The 18,558-nt window shown below is 37.5% G+C and overlaps 1 protein-coding gene across 5 annotated transcripts in view; it reads left to right on the top strand.

Moving 5' to 3' along the window:
- The window catches only part of LOC123841828 (ankyrin repeat domain-containing protein 26-like), a 113,288-nt gene that overhangs the window by 77,064 nt on the left and 17,666 nt on the right, over positions 1-18,558 (top strand). For all 5 annotated transcript variants that reach the window (XM_064591919.1, XM_064591920.1, XM_064591923.1 and 2 more), the window contains 3 exons: positions 1,535-1,644; positions 8,978-9,107; positions 17,606-17,896. In XM_064591919.1, the coding sequence (XP_064447989.1) occupies positions 1,535-1,644; positions 8,978-9,107; positions 17,606-17,896 (531 nt within the window). The remainder of the gene's footprint in view (positions 1-1,534; positions 1,645-8,977; positions 9,108-17,605; positions 17,897-18,558) is intronic.

Consider the following 18,558-nt stretch of genomic DNA (forward strand, 5'->3'; position numbering starts at 1 on the left):
AACAATTGATAGTCTGACCGTTGGGAGAAACATTTGCATCAGAAAAGAAAAGCAAGACAGAGTATGGTGGTCAGCATCCTAAGGGTAAGGGTGCCCCCTGAGATGACAAAATAACAATACACTCAAAGTAATACCAAAAAGAGTCAACATAAAATGTACAAAGTTAGCTATCTAGGGGTACCTGGGTGGCTCAGTCAGTTAAGCGCCTGCTTTCGGCTCAGACCATGATCTCAGGGTCCTGAGATCGAGCCCTGCTCAGCTGGGAGTCTGCTTCTCCCTCTCCCTCTGCTCCTTCCCCTATTCATGCACTCTCTATTTCAAATAAATAAATTTTTAAAAAATTTAAAAAAATTAGCTGTCTATAAAGGTAATCCACATCAGGTAATGGTTTTTGAGTGTGTGGTTGAGAATATTGTCTATGAGGAACTAGAAGGAAGATCAAAAAGTAGAGATGACCTCAGTAAAGGGGTCAAGGCTGGAAATGTAGATTAAAGAATCTGGTTTTGAAGCCTTGAGATTTAACGAAGTCTGAGAGGATTTGATAAGAGGAATAGCAAAGGTCAGGGACTAACCACGGTTGCTGTCATTTAGAAATAAAATGGGTTTAGAGAGCAGAGGGAGGGCATAGTCATTGTTTTCAGCTGTTGCTGAGAAGTAAAGCAGGATAAAGACTTTAAAAAAAAAGATCCTTGATGACCCTCAGAATTTTTTAGTGGAATTCCAGGATTGAAACTTGATTTTAATGTAAAAGAAGAAAATAAGTGTTGGAAAGATGAATCTGTGGATGAGATGACACATTAAAGAATGCTCAAGTCCAGTGAAAGGGGAGAAGCAGGATGATAGAAAAAGCAGCAAGAGTGAAGCAAAAGTTTTTATGTAATATCGAGAAGACTTAAACTTTATTTAAAGAGAAAGGTAGTTAATAGAACAGAAGAAATTGAAACCTTGCGGAGATGCTTGCAATGCTTGCAGAGAAGGAGAGTATCTCATTCTAAAGTCAGACGATCATCAAAACTGTCATGGGGACTGCATGGGAATTTTTCAGAGATTATCTTAAAAAGGTATGATCTCACAAAACCCAGAGTATCTTAAACTTTGGATGAAAATATTTCTAGGGCATCTTTAGAAACTAAAATGTAAATATAACCACTTTTTAAAATTTTTCATTAACAGTATTAATATGGGTAAGAACCTCTGTATTTAACAAGTAAATTCTGGCAGTTTAAATTCTGGAAAAAATAATGATGAAAATGTAAAATCAGTTTAAGCTGTTTTTAAGAAAGGTCCTTATATTTGAAATTTGTATTTATTGGCATCAGGTTTATAAAACTATATTATGTAAAACTTAAAATTATAAATTTCAAACTACATTATATAAATTTAAAATTATAAATTTATAGAATTTATAAAATGTAGTTTATGAGCCTTTCTAAACACTTTATTACTTATGAATTCATGAGAAACAATATTTTATGATAGAAGAATGAGTATCTTGTTTTTCAAATATAATTTTCTTTAAAAAATTTTTTCAAAGTCTGATGAAAAGGGACAGATAAAGAAATTGATTGAGTTGAAACAATCTCTGGAATGTAGTTTGGATCAAGAAATGAAGAAAAATGGTGAATTAGAAAAAGAGATGACTAGGTAAGATTGTAATATTTCAGATAATTTTAACCATTCATTAACTGATTTAACTGTAATTTTACTTTATTAAATACAAATTCTTGGCAAAATATTACACTTACTCTTTAATGATTCCTTAAATAATAACAACAGTTCCTTTAACAATAACAACTGTAAGTTTCATTGTCCATCTTGAAGAGTTTCTGCAAGATATCTTTGTTCTTTGGCAATATTTCCTGTTAATAGTGTTCTTCCCTTCCAACAAGTATTTTAATATCTAAAAACCTATGTCACTGTTTAATCATATCAAAATTTATCTTGGTTTGGCTTATATATATATATTTTTTTATATTATTTTTTAAATTTAAATCAGTTAACCAACATAAAGTATATTAATTTCCAAGGTAGAGTTCAGTGATTCATCAGTCTTATATAACACCCAGTGCTAATTACATTAGGTGCCCTCCTTAATGTCCACCATCCAGTTACCCCATCCTTCTCCCCTCCTCCGCTCCAGCAACCCTCAGTTTGTTTCCTTTGATTAAGAGTCCCTTGTGATTTGTCTCCCATTCTAATTTCATCTTGTTTTATTTTCCCCTCCCTTCCCCTATGCTCCTCTGTTTTGTTTCTTAAATTCTACATAAGAGTGAAATCAAATGATAATTATCTTTCTCTGACTGACTTATTTGGCATTATACCCTCTAGTTCCATCCACGTCATTGCATGATTTCATGTTTTTTATTGGCTGAGTAATAGTCCATTGTATATATCTACACATCTTCTTTATCCATTCATCTGTCAATGGACATTGGGGCTCTTTCCAGTTTGGCTATTGTGGACATTGCTGCTAAAAACATTGGGGTGTAGGTGCCCCTTCGGATCACTACATTTGTATCTTTGGGGTAAATCCTTAGTAGTGCAATTGCTGGGTCATTGGGTAGCTCTATTTTCAACTTTTTGAGGAACCTCCATACTGTTTTCCAGAGTGCCTGTACCAGCTTACAGCCCAGCAGCAGTGTAAGACGATTCCCCGTTGTCTGCATCTCCACCAACATCTGTTGTTTCTGACTTGTTCATTTTAGCCATTCCAACAGGTGTGAGGGGATACCTCCTTGTGGTTTTGATTTGTATTTATTTCCCTGATGCCAAGTGATGTTGGGCACTTTTCCATGTGTCTGTTGACCATTTGAATGTCTTCTTTGGAGAAATGTCTGTTCACGCCTTCCACGCGTTTCTTCACTGGATTATTTGTTCTTTGGGTGTTGAGTTTGATAAGTTCTTTTATATAGATTTTGCATACTAACCCTTTATCTGATATGTCATTTGCAAATATCTTCCCCGATTCTGTCAGTCGTCTTTTGGTTTTGTCGACTTCTTCCTTTGCTGTGCAAAAGCTTTTTATCTTAATGAAGTCTTTGTTTCCCTTGCCTTTGGAGACGTGTCTAGCAAGAAGTGGCTGCAGTCCAGGTCACAGAAGTTGCTGCCTGTGTTCTCCTCTAGGATTTTGATGGGTTCCTGTCTCACATTTAGGTCTTATATCCATTTTGAGTCTATTTTTGTGTATGTTGTAAGAAAATGGTCCAGTGTCGTTCTTCCGCCTGAGGCTGTCCAATGTTCCCAAAACCATTTGTTGAAGACACTTTCTTATTCCATTGGCCGTTCTTTCCTGCTTTGTCAAAGATTAGTTGACCATAGAGTTGACGGTTCGTTTTTGGGTTCTCTGTTCTGTTTCATTGGCCGATGTGTCTGTTTTTGTGCCAGTACCATACTGTCTTGATGATTACAGCTTTGTCGTAGAGCTTGAGGTCCAGAATTGTGATGCCACCAGCTTTGGTTTTCTTTTTCAACATTCCTTTGGCTGTTCGGGGTCTTTTCTGGCTCCGTACAAATTTTAGGATGATTTGTTCCAGCCCTGTGAAACAAGTTGATGGTATTTTGATAGAGATTGCATTGAATGCACAGGTTCCTCTGTGTAGCGGTAGCATAGACATTTTAACAAATTTGTTCTTCCAATCCATGAACATGGAGTATTTTTCCATTTCTTTGTGTCTTCCTCAGTTTCTCTCATGAGTGTTCTATAGTTTTCAGAGTACAGATACTTTGCCTCTTTGGTTAGGTTGATTCCTAGGTATCTTAGGTTTTTGGTGCAGTTTTAAATTAGTTGGACTCCTTAATTTTTCTTTCTTCTGTCTCATTGTTAGTGTATAAAAATGCAACTGATTTCTGTGCATTAATTTTTATATCCTGCCGCTTTGCTGAATTCCTGTATGAGTTTTAGCAATTTTGGGGTGGAGTCTTTGGGTTCTCCACATAGAGTATTACATCACCTGCGAAGAGTGAGAGTTTGACTTCTTCTTTGCCGTTTCCGATGCCTTTTATTTCTTTTTATTGTCTGATTGTTGAGGCTAGGACTTCTAGTACTATGTTGGACAACAGTGGTGAGAGTGGACATCCCTGCTGTGTTCCTGACCTTAGGGGAAAAGCTCACAGTTTCTCCCCATTGACAAAGATATTTGCCGTGGGCTTTTCATAGATGGCTTTTATGGTATTGAGGTATGTGCCCTCTATCCCTGCACCGTGAAGAGTTTTAATTAAGAAAGCATGCTGTACTTTGTCAAATGATTTTTCTGCATTTATAGAGGGGATCATATGGTTCTTGTCCTTTCTTTTATTAAAGTAGTGTATCACACTGATTATTGATTTGCAGATGTTGAACCACCTTTGCAACCCAGGAATAAGTCCCACTTGGTTGTGGTGAATAATCCTCTTAATGTACTGTTGCCTCCTATTGGCGAGTATCTTGATGAGAATTTTTGCATCCGTGTTCATCAGGGATATTGGTCTGTAATTCTCCTTTTTGGTGAGGTCTTTGGTTTGGGGATCAAGGTAATGCTGGCGTCATAGAAAGAGTTTGGAAGTTTTCCTTCCATTTCTATTTTTTGAAACAGCTTCAGAAGAATAGCCATTAATTCCTCTTTAAGTGTTTGTTAGAACTCCCCAGGGAAGCCATCCGGCCCTGGAGTTTTGTTTGTTCGAAGATTTTTGATTACTGCTTCAATTTCCTTGCTGGTTGTGGGTCTGTTCGGGTTTTCTCTTTCTTCCTGTTTCAGTTTTGGTAGTTTCTACCTCTCTAGGAATTCATCCATTTCTTCCAGATTGCCTAGTTGGTTGGCATATCGTCGTTCCTAATATGTTCTTAAAATTGTTTGTATTTCCTTGGTGTTGGTTGTGATCTCTCCTCTGTCAATTCATGATTTTATTTATTTGTATCCTTTCTTTTCTTTTTGCTACGTCTGGCCAGGGGTTTATCGATCCTATTAATTCTTTCAAGGAAGCAGCTCCTAGTTTCGTTGCTGTGTTCTACTGTTCTTTTGGTTTCTATTTCATTGATTTCTGCTCTGATCGTTATTAATTCTCTTCTGCTGGGTTTTGGCTTTATTTGCTGTTCTTTCTCCAGCTCCTTTAGGTGTAAGGTTAGGTTGTGTATGTAGGACCTTTCTTGTTTCTTGAGAAAGGCTGTTGTCGCTCTGTACTTCCCTCCCCGAACTGCCTTTGCTGCATCCCAAAGTTTTGGAACAGTTGTGTTTTCATTTTCCTTTCTTTCCATGAATTCTTTTAGTTCTTCTTTAATTTCCTGTTTGACCCATTCATTCTTTAATAGGATGCTCTTTAACTTCCATGTATTTGAGTTCTTTCCGAATTTCCTCTTGTGATTGAGTTCAAGTTTCAAGGAATTGTGGTCTGAACCTATGCAGGGAATGATCCCATACTTTTGGTACCGGTTGAGACCTGATTTGTGACCCAGTATGTGATCTCTTCTGGAGAAAGTTCCATGTGCGCTCCAGAAGAATGTGTATTCTGTGGCTTTAGGTTGGAATGCTCTGAATGTATCTGTGAAGTCCATCTGGTCCAGTGTCAACCTCGGAGAGTCATGGATGTGGGGTGGCGAAGGAACTGAGGAAAAGAGATGACAGTAGAGTGAGGCAGAGGGGACCCCGAGCAAGCAGACCAAGGTTCCGAGGTTTATTTTCCATAATCTTATATACCTTCTACAGCGATATAGAGATATAATGATTTACAGCAGGGGCTTAGTAAGGCACATTCTTCCATGTACACAGGATTAGTCCCGCGTGTATGATAAGAATCTTTAAAGCAGGACAAGGGAACAAAGAGGGGAGTGCACAGTGTGCTATTTACACGGCCAGGGAACAAAGAGGAGACTGCACAGTGTGCTATTTACAGGGCCAGGGAACCAAGAGGGGAGTGCACAGTGTGCTGTTTATAGGTGGCTTCCTATCTACAAAACATCTTCTGCTGCATACTTTAGAACAGACCGCACATATCCCAAGGGCATTTCACTCTGATCCTTTTGGCTTATTTTTAACCATGGAATCTTGAGATTTCTCAGAGATCTTGGAGTCTGAACGAACATGCACCAGTGGTTGTTGTGGCGTTCTGTTTCCCACAGTCCAGTGTGTCATTCACTGTTATTACTGTATCATCATCGTGTTTCTTTAATTTGTTATTAATTGGTTTATGTCATGGGCTGCTCCCATGTTAGGGGCACACATATTTACAATTGTTAGATCTTCTTGTTGGATAGACCCCTTTAAGTCATTATGATAGTGTCCTTCCTCATCTCTTATTACAGTCTTTGGTCTAAAATCTAATTTGTCTGGTACAAGGATTGCTACCCCAGCTTTCTTTTGATGTCCATTAGCGTGATAAATAGTTTTCCACTCCCTCACTTTCAATCTGGCGGTGTCCTTGGGTCTAAAATGAGTCTCTTGCAGACAGCATATCGATGGGTCTTGCTTTTTTATCCAATCTGATACCCTGCGTCTTTTGATTGGGACATTTGGCCCATTTACATTCAGACTAACTATTGAAAGATATGAATTTAGTGCCATTGTAATACCTGTAACGTCACTGTTTCTGTATATTGTCTCTGTTCCTCTCTGATCTGTGTTACTTTGGGGCTCTCTCTTTGCATAAAGGATCCCCTTTAATATTTCTTGCAGGGCTGGGTTAGTGATCACAAATGTTTTAGTTTCTGTTTGTCCTGGAAACTCTTTCTCTCTCCTTCAAGTTTGAATGACAGCCTTGCTGGATAAATGAGGTATTTTTGTCTGCATATTTTTCTCGTTTAGCACCCTGAATATATCATGCCAGTCCTTTCTGGCCTGCCAGGTCTCTGTGGTTACTGCCACTCTAATGTTTCTACCATTGTCGGTTAAGGACCTCTTGTGCTGAGCTGCTTTCAGGATTTTCTGTTTGACTCTGAAATTTGCAGCCCTCACTACTATTATGTCAAGATGTGGACCTGTTTTTATTGATGTTGAAGGGGGTTTTCTGTGCCTCCTGGATTTGAATGCCTGTTTCCTTCCCCTGATTAGGGAGGTTCTCCACTATATCCTCTCAAATATACCTTCTGCCACCCCCGCTTCCTCGTCTTCTGGGATCCCAATTATTCTACTATTGTTTTGCTTTATGGTATCACTTGTGTCTTGAAATTTCACCTCGTGATCCAGTCGTTTATCTCTCTTTTTCCCCAGCTTCTTTATTCTCCGTCATTTTGTCTTCTGTATCACTACTTCTCATTTCTGCCTCTTTTATCCTAGCAGTTAGAGCCTCTATTTTTTTTAGAGCCTCTATATTTGATTGCATCTCATTAATAGCCTTTTTGATATCTACTTGATTACATTTTAGTTCTTTTATTTCTTCAGAAAGGGATTCTCTAGTGTCTTCTATACTTTTTTCAAGCCCAGCTAGTATCTTTATCATCGTTATTCTGAACTCTAGTTCTGACCTCTTATATTCATACAAATTAGGTCCTTAGCAGTCATTACTGCCTCTAGTTCTCTTATTTGAGCTGAGTTTATATGTCTTGTCATTTTGTCCAGAGGTAGATGAATGAGTGAACAAAATACTAAAAGAGCAACAACAACCCCAGTGAAATATACACTAAACAAATTAGAGGAGACCCAGAACCAAAAGAAAAAAGAATATAATCAGGTGAACAGAACAGAGAAATACACTGGATCCTGTGTGTATTTGGGTCTGTTTTTTAGAAAACTACATCCCAAAATTGTAAAGAAAGAAAAACTTATATATATATATATATATATACAAAAATAAAATTAAATACAATGAAAGGATAGAATGTAAGTGTAAAAATGAAAGTTAAAAAAGACTTGCAGAAAGTGGTTGCTTTTCTTTTTTTTTTATTACTAACATACAGTGTATTATTTGTTTCAGGGGTACAGATCTGTGATTCATCAGTCTTACATAATACACAGTGGTCACCACAACACATACCCTCCCCAAACGTGGTCGCTTTTCTATTTGTAGAATTGCGGCAATTCTTTTCTTAGATCTCCAGTTGAGTTCACAGGTGTTCAAAATCATTTTATACCTATCGAGTGAGTTCCAGACCACACAAAACTAAGCTCTCCTACTCCTTCACCATCGTTTTTGATTCAACTTGCTTATATTTTCTTTCTGCATTTTTTAATTATAAAATATACAGAGAAAAATATATGTCTGACTTAAAGAAGAATAAAATTAGCAATCATGCTTTTACCACTCAGATTAAAAAAAAATAAAAAGAGTTTTTTCCAATGTCTGTTGCTCCCGAAGGGCTCCCTTTCTGTTTTTTTGCTGAGTACTTAAATTTGTTCTCTGATACTCTCTCATTTAACTGTCTTTCTCTGCATTGTTTTGCAACCCTTTCACTTTGTTAACAGTGTCCTAGCCAAGATATGTGACTTCTTTCCTGAAACAGTCTCATAGACCATCACACATTATCTCTTTGCTGATTTCCTTTCTTCTAAAGCTTTGTCTCTTCATTTTTCCTCTCAACTCAGACTTTAAAGATTTTTCTTTCTTGTTTTTATGTGAGTGATCTCCTTTGATGTTTTTTGTATGTATTTTCTTTTCTTCTTGTAGACTGTGGTTAGTGGGTACCAAAATGTATTTTTGTGTCTTTTTAAAACATTCATGGATAAGTATGCTTTTCTTCTTCACCTTGGATACTGGTCTCTGGTTTATAGTCACTATTTAATAATAGATGATTCTATTAAGATACTGAAAATAAATATTAATAACTTATGTATAAGAACTCTTAATATAGTTACAGTATTAATTCTGCCAGTTGTGTCACAAAAATTTTCTTCATATTTTTTACCTGAGATTATAATTTAGTTAGTATGTTCTTAAACAATGTGAGATTGGGACAAATGAGAGATCATAATTTATAGATTTGTTTATATGATAGAACATATTATCTATTTAAACAATTATTAAATATTTACTCTTAAAAAAACCTGACTTACTCATTCTATACCTTCCGCAGATTTAAGAAACTCTTAAACGTGACAAGGAGAAAGTTAAGTGAATATGAAGATGGGGAGCTTACTTTCCCTGGAAATTCAAAAGCCAATCAAATTGAAATGGATAGTCAGATTGATATGCTAAAACAGAAGGTAATTTTTAATTAGTTTTGGGACTCCAAAATCATTTAATTTTGGGAAATAAGTCACTCAGTGCTTTGAGCAATGAAATGTTTTCTATTAATTTTATATACGTGCTACATTTTTTTTTTTTTGGTAACAGCTTTATTGAGATAAAATGAACGTAATATGCATATTCAAAGAGTACCACAATCAATTTTAGAACATTTTTGTCACCCTGTAAAGAAGCCCTGTACCTTTTACCTGTCACCCTATGCTAGGTTCCCCTTTCCTACTCTCCTTAGCCCTAGGGAACCATTACTTACTCTCTGTCTCTATAAATTTGCCTATTTTGGACATTTCATATCAATGGAATCACACAATATGTGTCCTTTGGGACTGCCTTCTTTCATTTAGTATAGTATTTTCAAGTTATACCTATTTTGTAGCACGTGTCAGTACTTTATTTCTTTTTATTGCTGAATAATATCCCAGTATAGGGACATACCACATTTTATTTATTCATTTATCAGTTGGTAGACCTTTAGATTGTTTTGCTTTTTGTTAATAATGCTATTGTACACACACATGTACAAGTTTTTGTGTGAATATGTTTTCATTTCTCTTGGGTATATACTTAAAAATGGAATTGCTGGGTCATATGGTAACTCTCTTTAACCTTTTCTTTTTTTTTTTTTTAACCCTTTGAGGAACTGCCACACTGTTTTTGCAGCATGGCTGCACCATTTTACATTTTCATCAGCAGTGTTCGAAGGTTCTCATTTTTCGTGATTTTTGCCAGTGTTTGTCATTATCTGTTGTTTTTATTATAGCCATCCTAGTGGGTGGGAAATGGCATCTTGTGGGGTTTTTTGTTTGTTTGAAGTTTTAAAATTCTAGTTAGTTAACATATTGGTTTCAGGAGTAGACTTTAGTGATTCATCACTTACATACAACACCCAGCGCTCATCACAACAAGTACATCATTCATCTAGCCCACCCCCCATCCACCTCCACTACAGCAACACTTAGTTTTTTCTCTATAGTTAAGAGTCTTTTATGGTTTGCCTCCCTTTCTCTTATTTTCTTCCCCCTTTCCCCTGTGTTCATCTGTTTTGTTTTTTAAATTCCACATATGAGTAAAATCATAGGGTATTTGTTTTTCTCTGACTGACTTGTTTGGCTTAGCATAATACACTTGATGAGTTCCATCAATCTTGTGGCTTTGATTTGCATTTTTCTTAAAGCTAATGATGTTGAGGGACACCTGGATGGCTCAATTAATTAAGGTCTGCCTTCCGCTCAGGTCATGACCCCAGGATCCTGGGATTGAGCCCCACATCTGGCTCCCTGCTCAGCAGGGAGCCTGCTTCTCCCTCTCCCTCTGCAGCTCCCACTGCTTGTTCTCTCTCTCTCTATATCAAAGAAAGAAATAAAACGTTAGAAAAAAAAACTAAACAAAAACTAATGATGTTGAGTATCTCATCTTTTTATGTGGTTATTATCCATTTCTATATCTTCCTTAACGAATGAATCAGTTCTTTTGACCATTTCTTTATTGGATTGTCTTTTCATTATTTTAAGAGTTATTTATATATATCCTAAATACAAATCCCTTATCAGATATAGGCTTTTTAAATATTTTCTCTTAGTAGCTTGCTTTTTCACTTTCTTGATGGTGACATTTGAAGCAAAGAAGGTTTTGATTTTGATGAAATATACTTAATCTGTTTTTATCTTCTGCTGTCCTAAGAAACCATTGCCAAATCCAGTCACAAATGATATGTTTTTTTCTAAGAGTTTTATAATTTTAGCTCTCATATTTGGAGTTGATTTTGTATATATGCTATGAGGTAGAGGTCTAATTTTATTACTTTGTCCCACTACCATTTGTTAAAAAGACTATTCTTATTCCATTTAATTGACACCCTTGTTGAAAATCAATTCACCATAATGTGACAGTTTATTTTTAGATTGTCAGTTCTAATACATTTATCTATATGACTATCCTTATGTCACTGCCCAATCAAATTTTATGAGAATTCTTCCCTAGTCGTCTTGCAAATTTACCACTCACTTCTGTACTAATAAAAGTGTAGTAGAACTTAACTTTACTCCTGTAGAAATTTTTTGCTTCTTGAAGGAGGCTTTTACCAGCTTATCCCTTGCTGACTCCATGATGTGATGAGAAGTCCGACTCAAAAAGATAGAGTCCTGTTTCTTTTCTCCATTCATATCTTGAGTCACTCACTCAGTGCCTCCCATATCCATTTCCATCAAATCTTGGTCATAGGATCTGCTGTCTACTCGTTACTTCATTATGTTTTATTAACTTAATATAAAGCATAGACTTATCCATAAATTTCACCATCCAGGAAAGAAAAGATGAACTCTGGGCTGTCAGCTTTCCTGTTTTGAAATCTTGGTAATCCATCATCTTGTAATTCACAATTAGATACTATTTTGACCTGGTTCTTCTGTATAACACAGGTGGTGATCCTCTTCTTGGCACAGATCCTACATTCTCAGAATACAGTTGTCTGTATCCATCTTTTTTACTTTAAATAGAAAGGTATGTTCTTTAATAGCTCAATAAATAATTAATGGAATAAATATTTCATTACATTATTTCAAGAATACAGCTATAGAAATATCAGGTAGTATTTAATTGAGTTATCGCAGACAAATAGTAGATTAGCAATTTGAATGCCATAAATTTTCAAAGCCAGTTTGTATGGTATGGGAAAGCAGTGTGATACAACATAAAGATGAGATGGTTTTACTTACCTCCCCACATAAACAAGCTTGGAGTAAGATAAAGGAGAAATTATATTTAATTAATTATTTTTTTAAAGATTTTATTTATTTATCTGACAGAGAGACAGCGAGAGAGGGAACACAAGCAGGGGGAGTGGGAGAGGGAGAAGCAGGCTTCCCGTGGAGCAGGAAAGCTGATGCGGGCTCCATCCCAGGATGCTGGTATTATAACCTGAGCTGAAGGCACATGCTTGATGGCTGAGCCACCCAGGCACCACCTATATTTAATTTAAATAGTGCCTATGGACAGTACATTTGGTTTGCTACTGAAAAGATTAAAAATGATTCCATAATGTTCTCTTTATTTCCTCATTGAGGAAAGGAGATTGAAGATTGAGTATTAGATTGATTAAAAAATACCCAAAGCTGGCTGTCTCTTTTAGAATTTCAGTTAATGGAGATCAGGTAAAAGGTCCAATTTTAGTTATTAAACTATTCCTAGTTTTCCAGCTGTTATCCTTCCAGTCATATTGTCTTTCTGCTTGCCGGTCTTTCTTCTCCCCTAACTTGAGGGGAAAATCTATAGAGGCATTCTTGCCTAACTTGTAATAATTTGTAATTGAAGCGTATCTTAGAAAAATGTCTTAAGAGAAAGGAAGATGGAAGCAGAGTAAGAGGAGCCTAGGTTCACCTAATACCTGAAGACTGACAGAACAAACTCCACAACTAAAGAGAGGGAAGAGGACACATCGAAGAGGGTAGAAGTACAGAGATGTGGTTTAGAAGAGAAACAGATTGTGGCTGCTATAGAGGGAGAGATTCGTGGTCATAGAGAAGGGCAGGCGAGGCGTACATGGAAATGCACAAAGATAACGTTTCTTCATACCCACTGGCTTGGAGGATGAGAGGGGCTGAATTTCATGAGTTCTTACAACGAGGGGGGCTTAAAGCCTGGAGTTCTAAAGGTCATCAGGCTTAGCTGGGATAGAGCCTGTAGGGGACTGTGCTGCTCTTGGAGAGAAGGCAAGTAAACAACCCGGGAGCATACAGCACGGAAACAGTGATCTGAACAGTGCCTGGGGCATACAGTGGGGAGATTACTCACTCTTCTCAGAGCATGTCCCTGAGAGGCAGTGTTCACGGAAATACTTCTCTAGGAACAAAGGAACCGGCTGGTACCATTTCCCTCCACTGCCCCTCAGCAGAAACAGAGCCTCTTGTGGGAAGTGGTGCAGCTCTGACACTGGCTGCCTAATTTGCTTACATCAAACCATCCCCTTGCACTCCAGTGGAACTGCCCTGATCAATCATTCTTGCCTCAGTTTCAGCACAGCAGGCCTTCCCCCCCACACCCCCAGAAGACCCCTGCCCACACTATGTCTCCTGAACAGATTCAGGAGGGCCACAGTTCCAGTGGAAGTGGTGACAGGTCTCATTTCACAAGCACACCAGAGCACACCGAATTTAAAAGTTGCTACATTCCAGCAGGTACCAAACACTGCCCACAGCAGGTGGGGAGAGCCTCTGCAGATGACTGGCCTAAAGGATAGAGCAGCCAGAACACAACAGCAGAGTACATGCAGCACACACTGCTGACACTACCCTAAGTGCCAGACCCTGGGCACTACATGACGTCTTTTTCATAAGTCCATTACTTTCAGGAGCAGGTGACATAACTGGCTTTTCTAACACAAAGAAGCTGGTAGAGACGTAGACAAAATGAGAAAAGAGGAATTTATCTGAAAAGAAAGAACAGGATAAGGCCATGGGGCCAGAGATTTAAGTGAGACCGATATAAATATCATGCCTGATTGAGGATTTAAAGCAGTGATCATAAGGATACTCACTGGAGTTGAGAAAAGAATGAGAGACATCAGTGAGACCCTTACAACAGAGATAAAAGAATTAAAAAAGAATCAGAGATGAAGAGTGCAATAAATGAGATTAGAAACATACCTGATGCAATGAACAGCAGGCTGGAAGAAGCAGAAGAACAAATTAATGATCTAGAAGACAAAGTAATGGAAAGCAATAAAGCTGAAGAAGGGAGAGAAAGAAGAATTATGCAAAATGAGACAAGACCTCGGGAACTCAGTGACTCCATCAAAAGTAATAACATTTGTAGTGTAGGAGTCCCACTAGAAGAGAGAGAAAAGGGGTAAGAAAATTTATTTCAAGAAATAAGAACAGAAAACTTCCCTACTCTGGGGAAAGCAACAGACATCAAGATGTAGGAGGCAGAGAAAACTCCCATCAAAATCAGCAAAAGCAGGCTAACACGAAGATACAGTATAATTAAATTTGCAAAATATACTGATAAAGAAAACATCTTAAAAGCAGGAAAACAAGTCAGTAACTTACAGGGGAAACCCCTTAAGGCTATCAGGAATATTTGCAACAGAAACTTTGCAAGCCAGATGGGAGTGGCATGATATTATTCAACATGGTGAATGGGAAAATCTGTAACCAAGAATACTCTATCCAGCAAGCCTATTACTCTGAATAGAAGGAGAGAGAGAGTTTCCCAGACAAAAATTAAAGACTCTCTTTGTGGCCTGAGCTTCCTCATAAGTTGGAGGGTGAAATTCCAAGTAAGCAGCCTTAAATACAGAGCAAGGCAGAAGCTCTATTGCCTCTGTAACCTAGCCTTGGAATATACACAGCATCACATTCACCATATTCTGTTTGTTAGGAGATAAGTCACTAAGATTGGCCCACGGTCTTTTTATTTATTTATTTTTAATAGAATGAATATTTAAAAACCTATGGACACATTTAAAAACCAGCATATTTTTGTATTCCTCCAACATGAAAAATACACTCACCTCCTGCCAGTACCTCCCACAAATCTCAGTTATCATGGCATTAGGTTCAGGCTTGAATCCAAGATCTTACCATTTTAATCAGGAGCAGTGGGGATAAGGTGTCTGAAGTATTGTCCCTTGAGTTCAAATCCTCTCAATATGAAGACTTGGGAATTTAAGTGACAGTTCTCTACCACTCAAAATGCAGGATGCTGGTAACCTGCTAAGGACTCTCCCGTTTAGAAAGAAGATGGGAAGCACGCTAGTCCATAGCAGTTTTGAAATATAGCCTGAAGCATGCTGTCAGTTCTTTAGTTAGGACTTAGTCCTAACCATGGGAATACTTCTCCATGGCTCTTTGCTTTACTCTTTGAGCTCTTGGTTCTGTCCTTTTCATAAGGAATGACCTGTGTTTTTAGCTGTTTTTTCAGCCTGCTTCCTCCCTGTGGGACTTCTAAGACCCAAAGGCCTATTTTCAGCTTGTACTATCTTGGTCTCTATTAGTCCAAGCTCGCAAACAGTGTTTTTGCTCCTCTAATTCTCTTCACTTTTTTTTTTTTTTTTTGAAGATTTTATTTATTTGACAGAGAGATAGAGAGCACAAGTAGGCAGAGAGGCACACAGAGGGAGAGGGAGAAGCAGGCTCCCTGCGGAGCAGGGAGCCCGATGTGGAACTCGATCCCAGGACCCTGGGATCTTGACCTGAGCTGAAGACAGCCACTTAACTGACTGAGCTACCCAGGTGCCCCTATAATTCTCTTCACTTTTTGAGTTTTCTGTGAATATTATTGGAGTTCATGCCATTAGAAAAGCCATTCTCCTGGGTCTTTTTGAGATAAGCTTTTCACCTCAGGTTACCTGTAAACCTCTTATTTGACAATGCCTTTAAAGTTCTTATACACTTAAGATCCTTAAAGAAATTGGAGGCACACCTTGAATCCTTCCGAGGTCTTAATAAAGGGTTTTATAGTCTTGGCTTCATCCATAGAGCATGTTTTCCTCGATTTACTCTTAACCCAGAAGCCATTTATTTTAGCATTATTTGACAATTCAGCATGTGGAGAGGCTGTAAATGAGAAACAGATATTTGAACCCAGTAAATCCCGGTTCCATCATATTGAATAATGTTTCTTTAGCTTATCTCCCCTATGAGTTCCCTTTCAAGTGGTTTGTGGCATGAGTTCCTTTCCCTCTAGTGTCATTTTCTTCACTTGTCTAGAAACCTTTGCTGTAAACCTCTTCAAGGGCCATCAGGTTTCCACTAACAGTTTCTTGGAAGCCCTTTTGGTTTTCATTCTTACTCTTCTCTACATCCTTTCAGGTTCCACCTACCTCCTGGTTCAAAGGAGGTTTATTTTTAGTTTGTTTTGTTTTTAATGGCAGCACCCCATTTTTAATATCAGTATCTGTGCCAGTTATTTATTGCTGCATACTCAACCATCTCAAAACCCAGTGGCTCAAAACAGCATTTATCTTGTTCACACATCTTTAGACAAGGCTGAGTAAGGCCAACTCATTTCTTCTTCATTTGGCATCACCTGGGATGACTGGAAGCTGGGAACTAGAATCATCTAAAACTTTGTTCTTGTTCATGCACATATTTGGCTGTTGAGGCTGCCTTTTGACTAGGATGTTAGCTGGGGCAGTCTCAGCTGCAGTATCTGCATGAAGACTCACTAGGTGGCCTGGGCTTTCCCACAACAGCTGGATGCTAAGGGTGAGCTTCCGTAGAAAAAGTTAGATGGAGGCTATCTCACATTTTGTAACCTAGCCTTAAAAATCACACAGCAGTTCTGCCATATTCTATTCACTAGAAACCAGTTACTAAGGCCAGCACATATTAAGGGGGAGGGCGGATTGTCATGGGAGAAGTGTCAAAGAATTTATAAAACCACCACATCCATTCACCTTGTCTTACCAATCATATCTAAAGGAAAGAAGTTCTTCCCAATTCAGCATCACTAAAACTCCATAAGTTTTTTGGTTTTTGTCTTATTTTGTGGGATGTAAGAAAGGATTATAATACTCTTGAATTAAGGTTTTTTGTTTTGTTTTGTTTTGGTCCAAAAATGTATGGATCATCTCACTAAATTTTTTTACTAAGAGATGCGATTTCTCAACCTTGGAAATCATTTCTTCTCAGAATGCAATTCAGATTAGCATAAAACATTTGTAATTCAGAAAAAGGCTTATGGCATTAAAATCAGTCTTCATAGATTCATTAATTAGAGTTTTATTTTCAAAGTCTTATTTTGGTAAGCATTTATTTGCTCAGACCTACATAAGTCAATATGATATTCCTAAAACTTCTATAAAAATTATGGAGTACCAGGGCACCTGGGTGGCACAGTCAGTTAAGTGTCTGCCTTTGGCTCGGGTCGTGATCCTGGCATGCTGGGATTGAGCCCCACGCTGGGCTCCGTGCTCAGTGGGGAGTCTGCTTTTCCCTCCCCCTGCTCTTTCACTCTTGATCTCTTGCTCTCTCTCCCTCTCAAATAAATAAATAAAATCTTTTAAAAACTTTTGGAGTGTTAAGATGAGGGGGAAGGGTTAAGGGACTTTCTACTAAGAGATGACTTACAGTTAGTTTATGGAGTAAAGATCTGAAACAATCATAGAAAAATGAAAGTATAAATGTGTGGTAAAGAGAATGATAGCAGAGATCTCTTTTAGTAACTACTAGTGGTTTTAATTTTGTTCTTGAATTTCTGAGTTATTTGAGGTTCCACATTCCAAGACTCTACTTACAACATAGATAACATTTTGTTGAAAATGAATTTATTTTAAAATTTGAGCACCTGGCTGGCTCTGTCAGTAGAGCGTGTGACTCTTGATCTTGGGGGTTGTGAGTTCGAGCCCCGTGTTTGGTGTAGAGACTTAAAAATAAAATCTTTAAAAAAAATTTTGGTCATAGTTTTGCATTAGACTATTTTCACTCTACTTCCAAACTGTATTATTTTATTCATGCAGGTTGATGATCTTACAGCAAAACTGGAAACTGCGTCTTCAAAATGTCTATACCTGGATGCAAACAACCAGCTTCTTACCCAGGAGTTAACATCTATGAAGGAAATGCAGAAGAAATACGAAAAACTAAAGAAGAATAAAAAGAAGTTGGAACAACAAGTAGAAAACCTCAGAAGTCATGCAGAATTCAGTATGGTAGAATACAGTAAAATAGAACACTATAAACGGGAGCTTGAAGAAAGAACAAGATTGGACATAACAGAAAAATTAAAAGAAGCCAATCTATTTTTCCAGGTTAATTTATTGATCTGTATTATGCTTTAATCATTTCACTACAAGTTACATTTTGGTTATATGCGTTGTATAGTTTTCCTCTACTTCCTTTATAGCAATTTGGTAAATTTCTGGAAGCATTTGTTCCTTCTCTTTAAAAATTTCAGTTTTCATCATTATTCTCAGTAAATTGATTTTTCAGAATGATTCACAGTAGAGAATCATTTTATTTTTTAAGATCAGTTGGTATAAGAGAAGACTATTGACTGGAAAAGAAAAAATGGTGTTTTAAAAATTTTAACCCTGGGGTGTCTAGGTGGCTCAGTTGGTTGAGCAGCTCAGGCTCATGAAATCAAGCCCAGCATGGAGCCTACTTAAAAATAAAGAAAAAATTGTACCATACTTGGATTATTTTTTTTAAAGATGTTTATTTATTTATTTATTTAGAACGCACGGGTGAGGGAATGCACAGAGGGAGAGAGAGAATCCCAGGCAGACTCCATGCTGAGTATGACACAGGGCTTTATCTCATGACCCTGAGATCACGATTGAACAGAAACCAGGAGTCGGGCGCTTAATCAACTAAGCCATCCAGGCACCCCCTGTACTTGGATTATTCTTAAGTTGTATTGTTCACTTTTTTAAAGTTGTAAATGATTCTATTTTTCTCTGAATTACCAGAT

Source organism: Mirounga angustirostris, unplaced genomic scaffold (genome assembly GCF_029215605.1).
Source record: "Mirounga angustirostris isolate CCGP_5_RB_7025 unplaced genomic scaffold, mMirAng1.0.hap1 SCAF_5, whole genome shotgun sequence".
Taxonomy (NCBI): Eukaryota; Metazoa; Chordata; class Mammalia; order Carnivora; family Phocidae; genus Mirounga; species Mirounga angustirostris.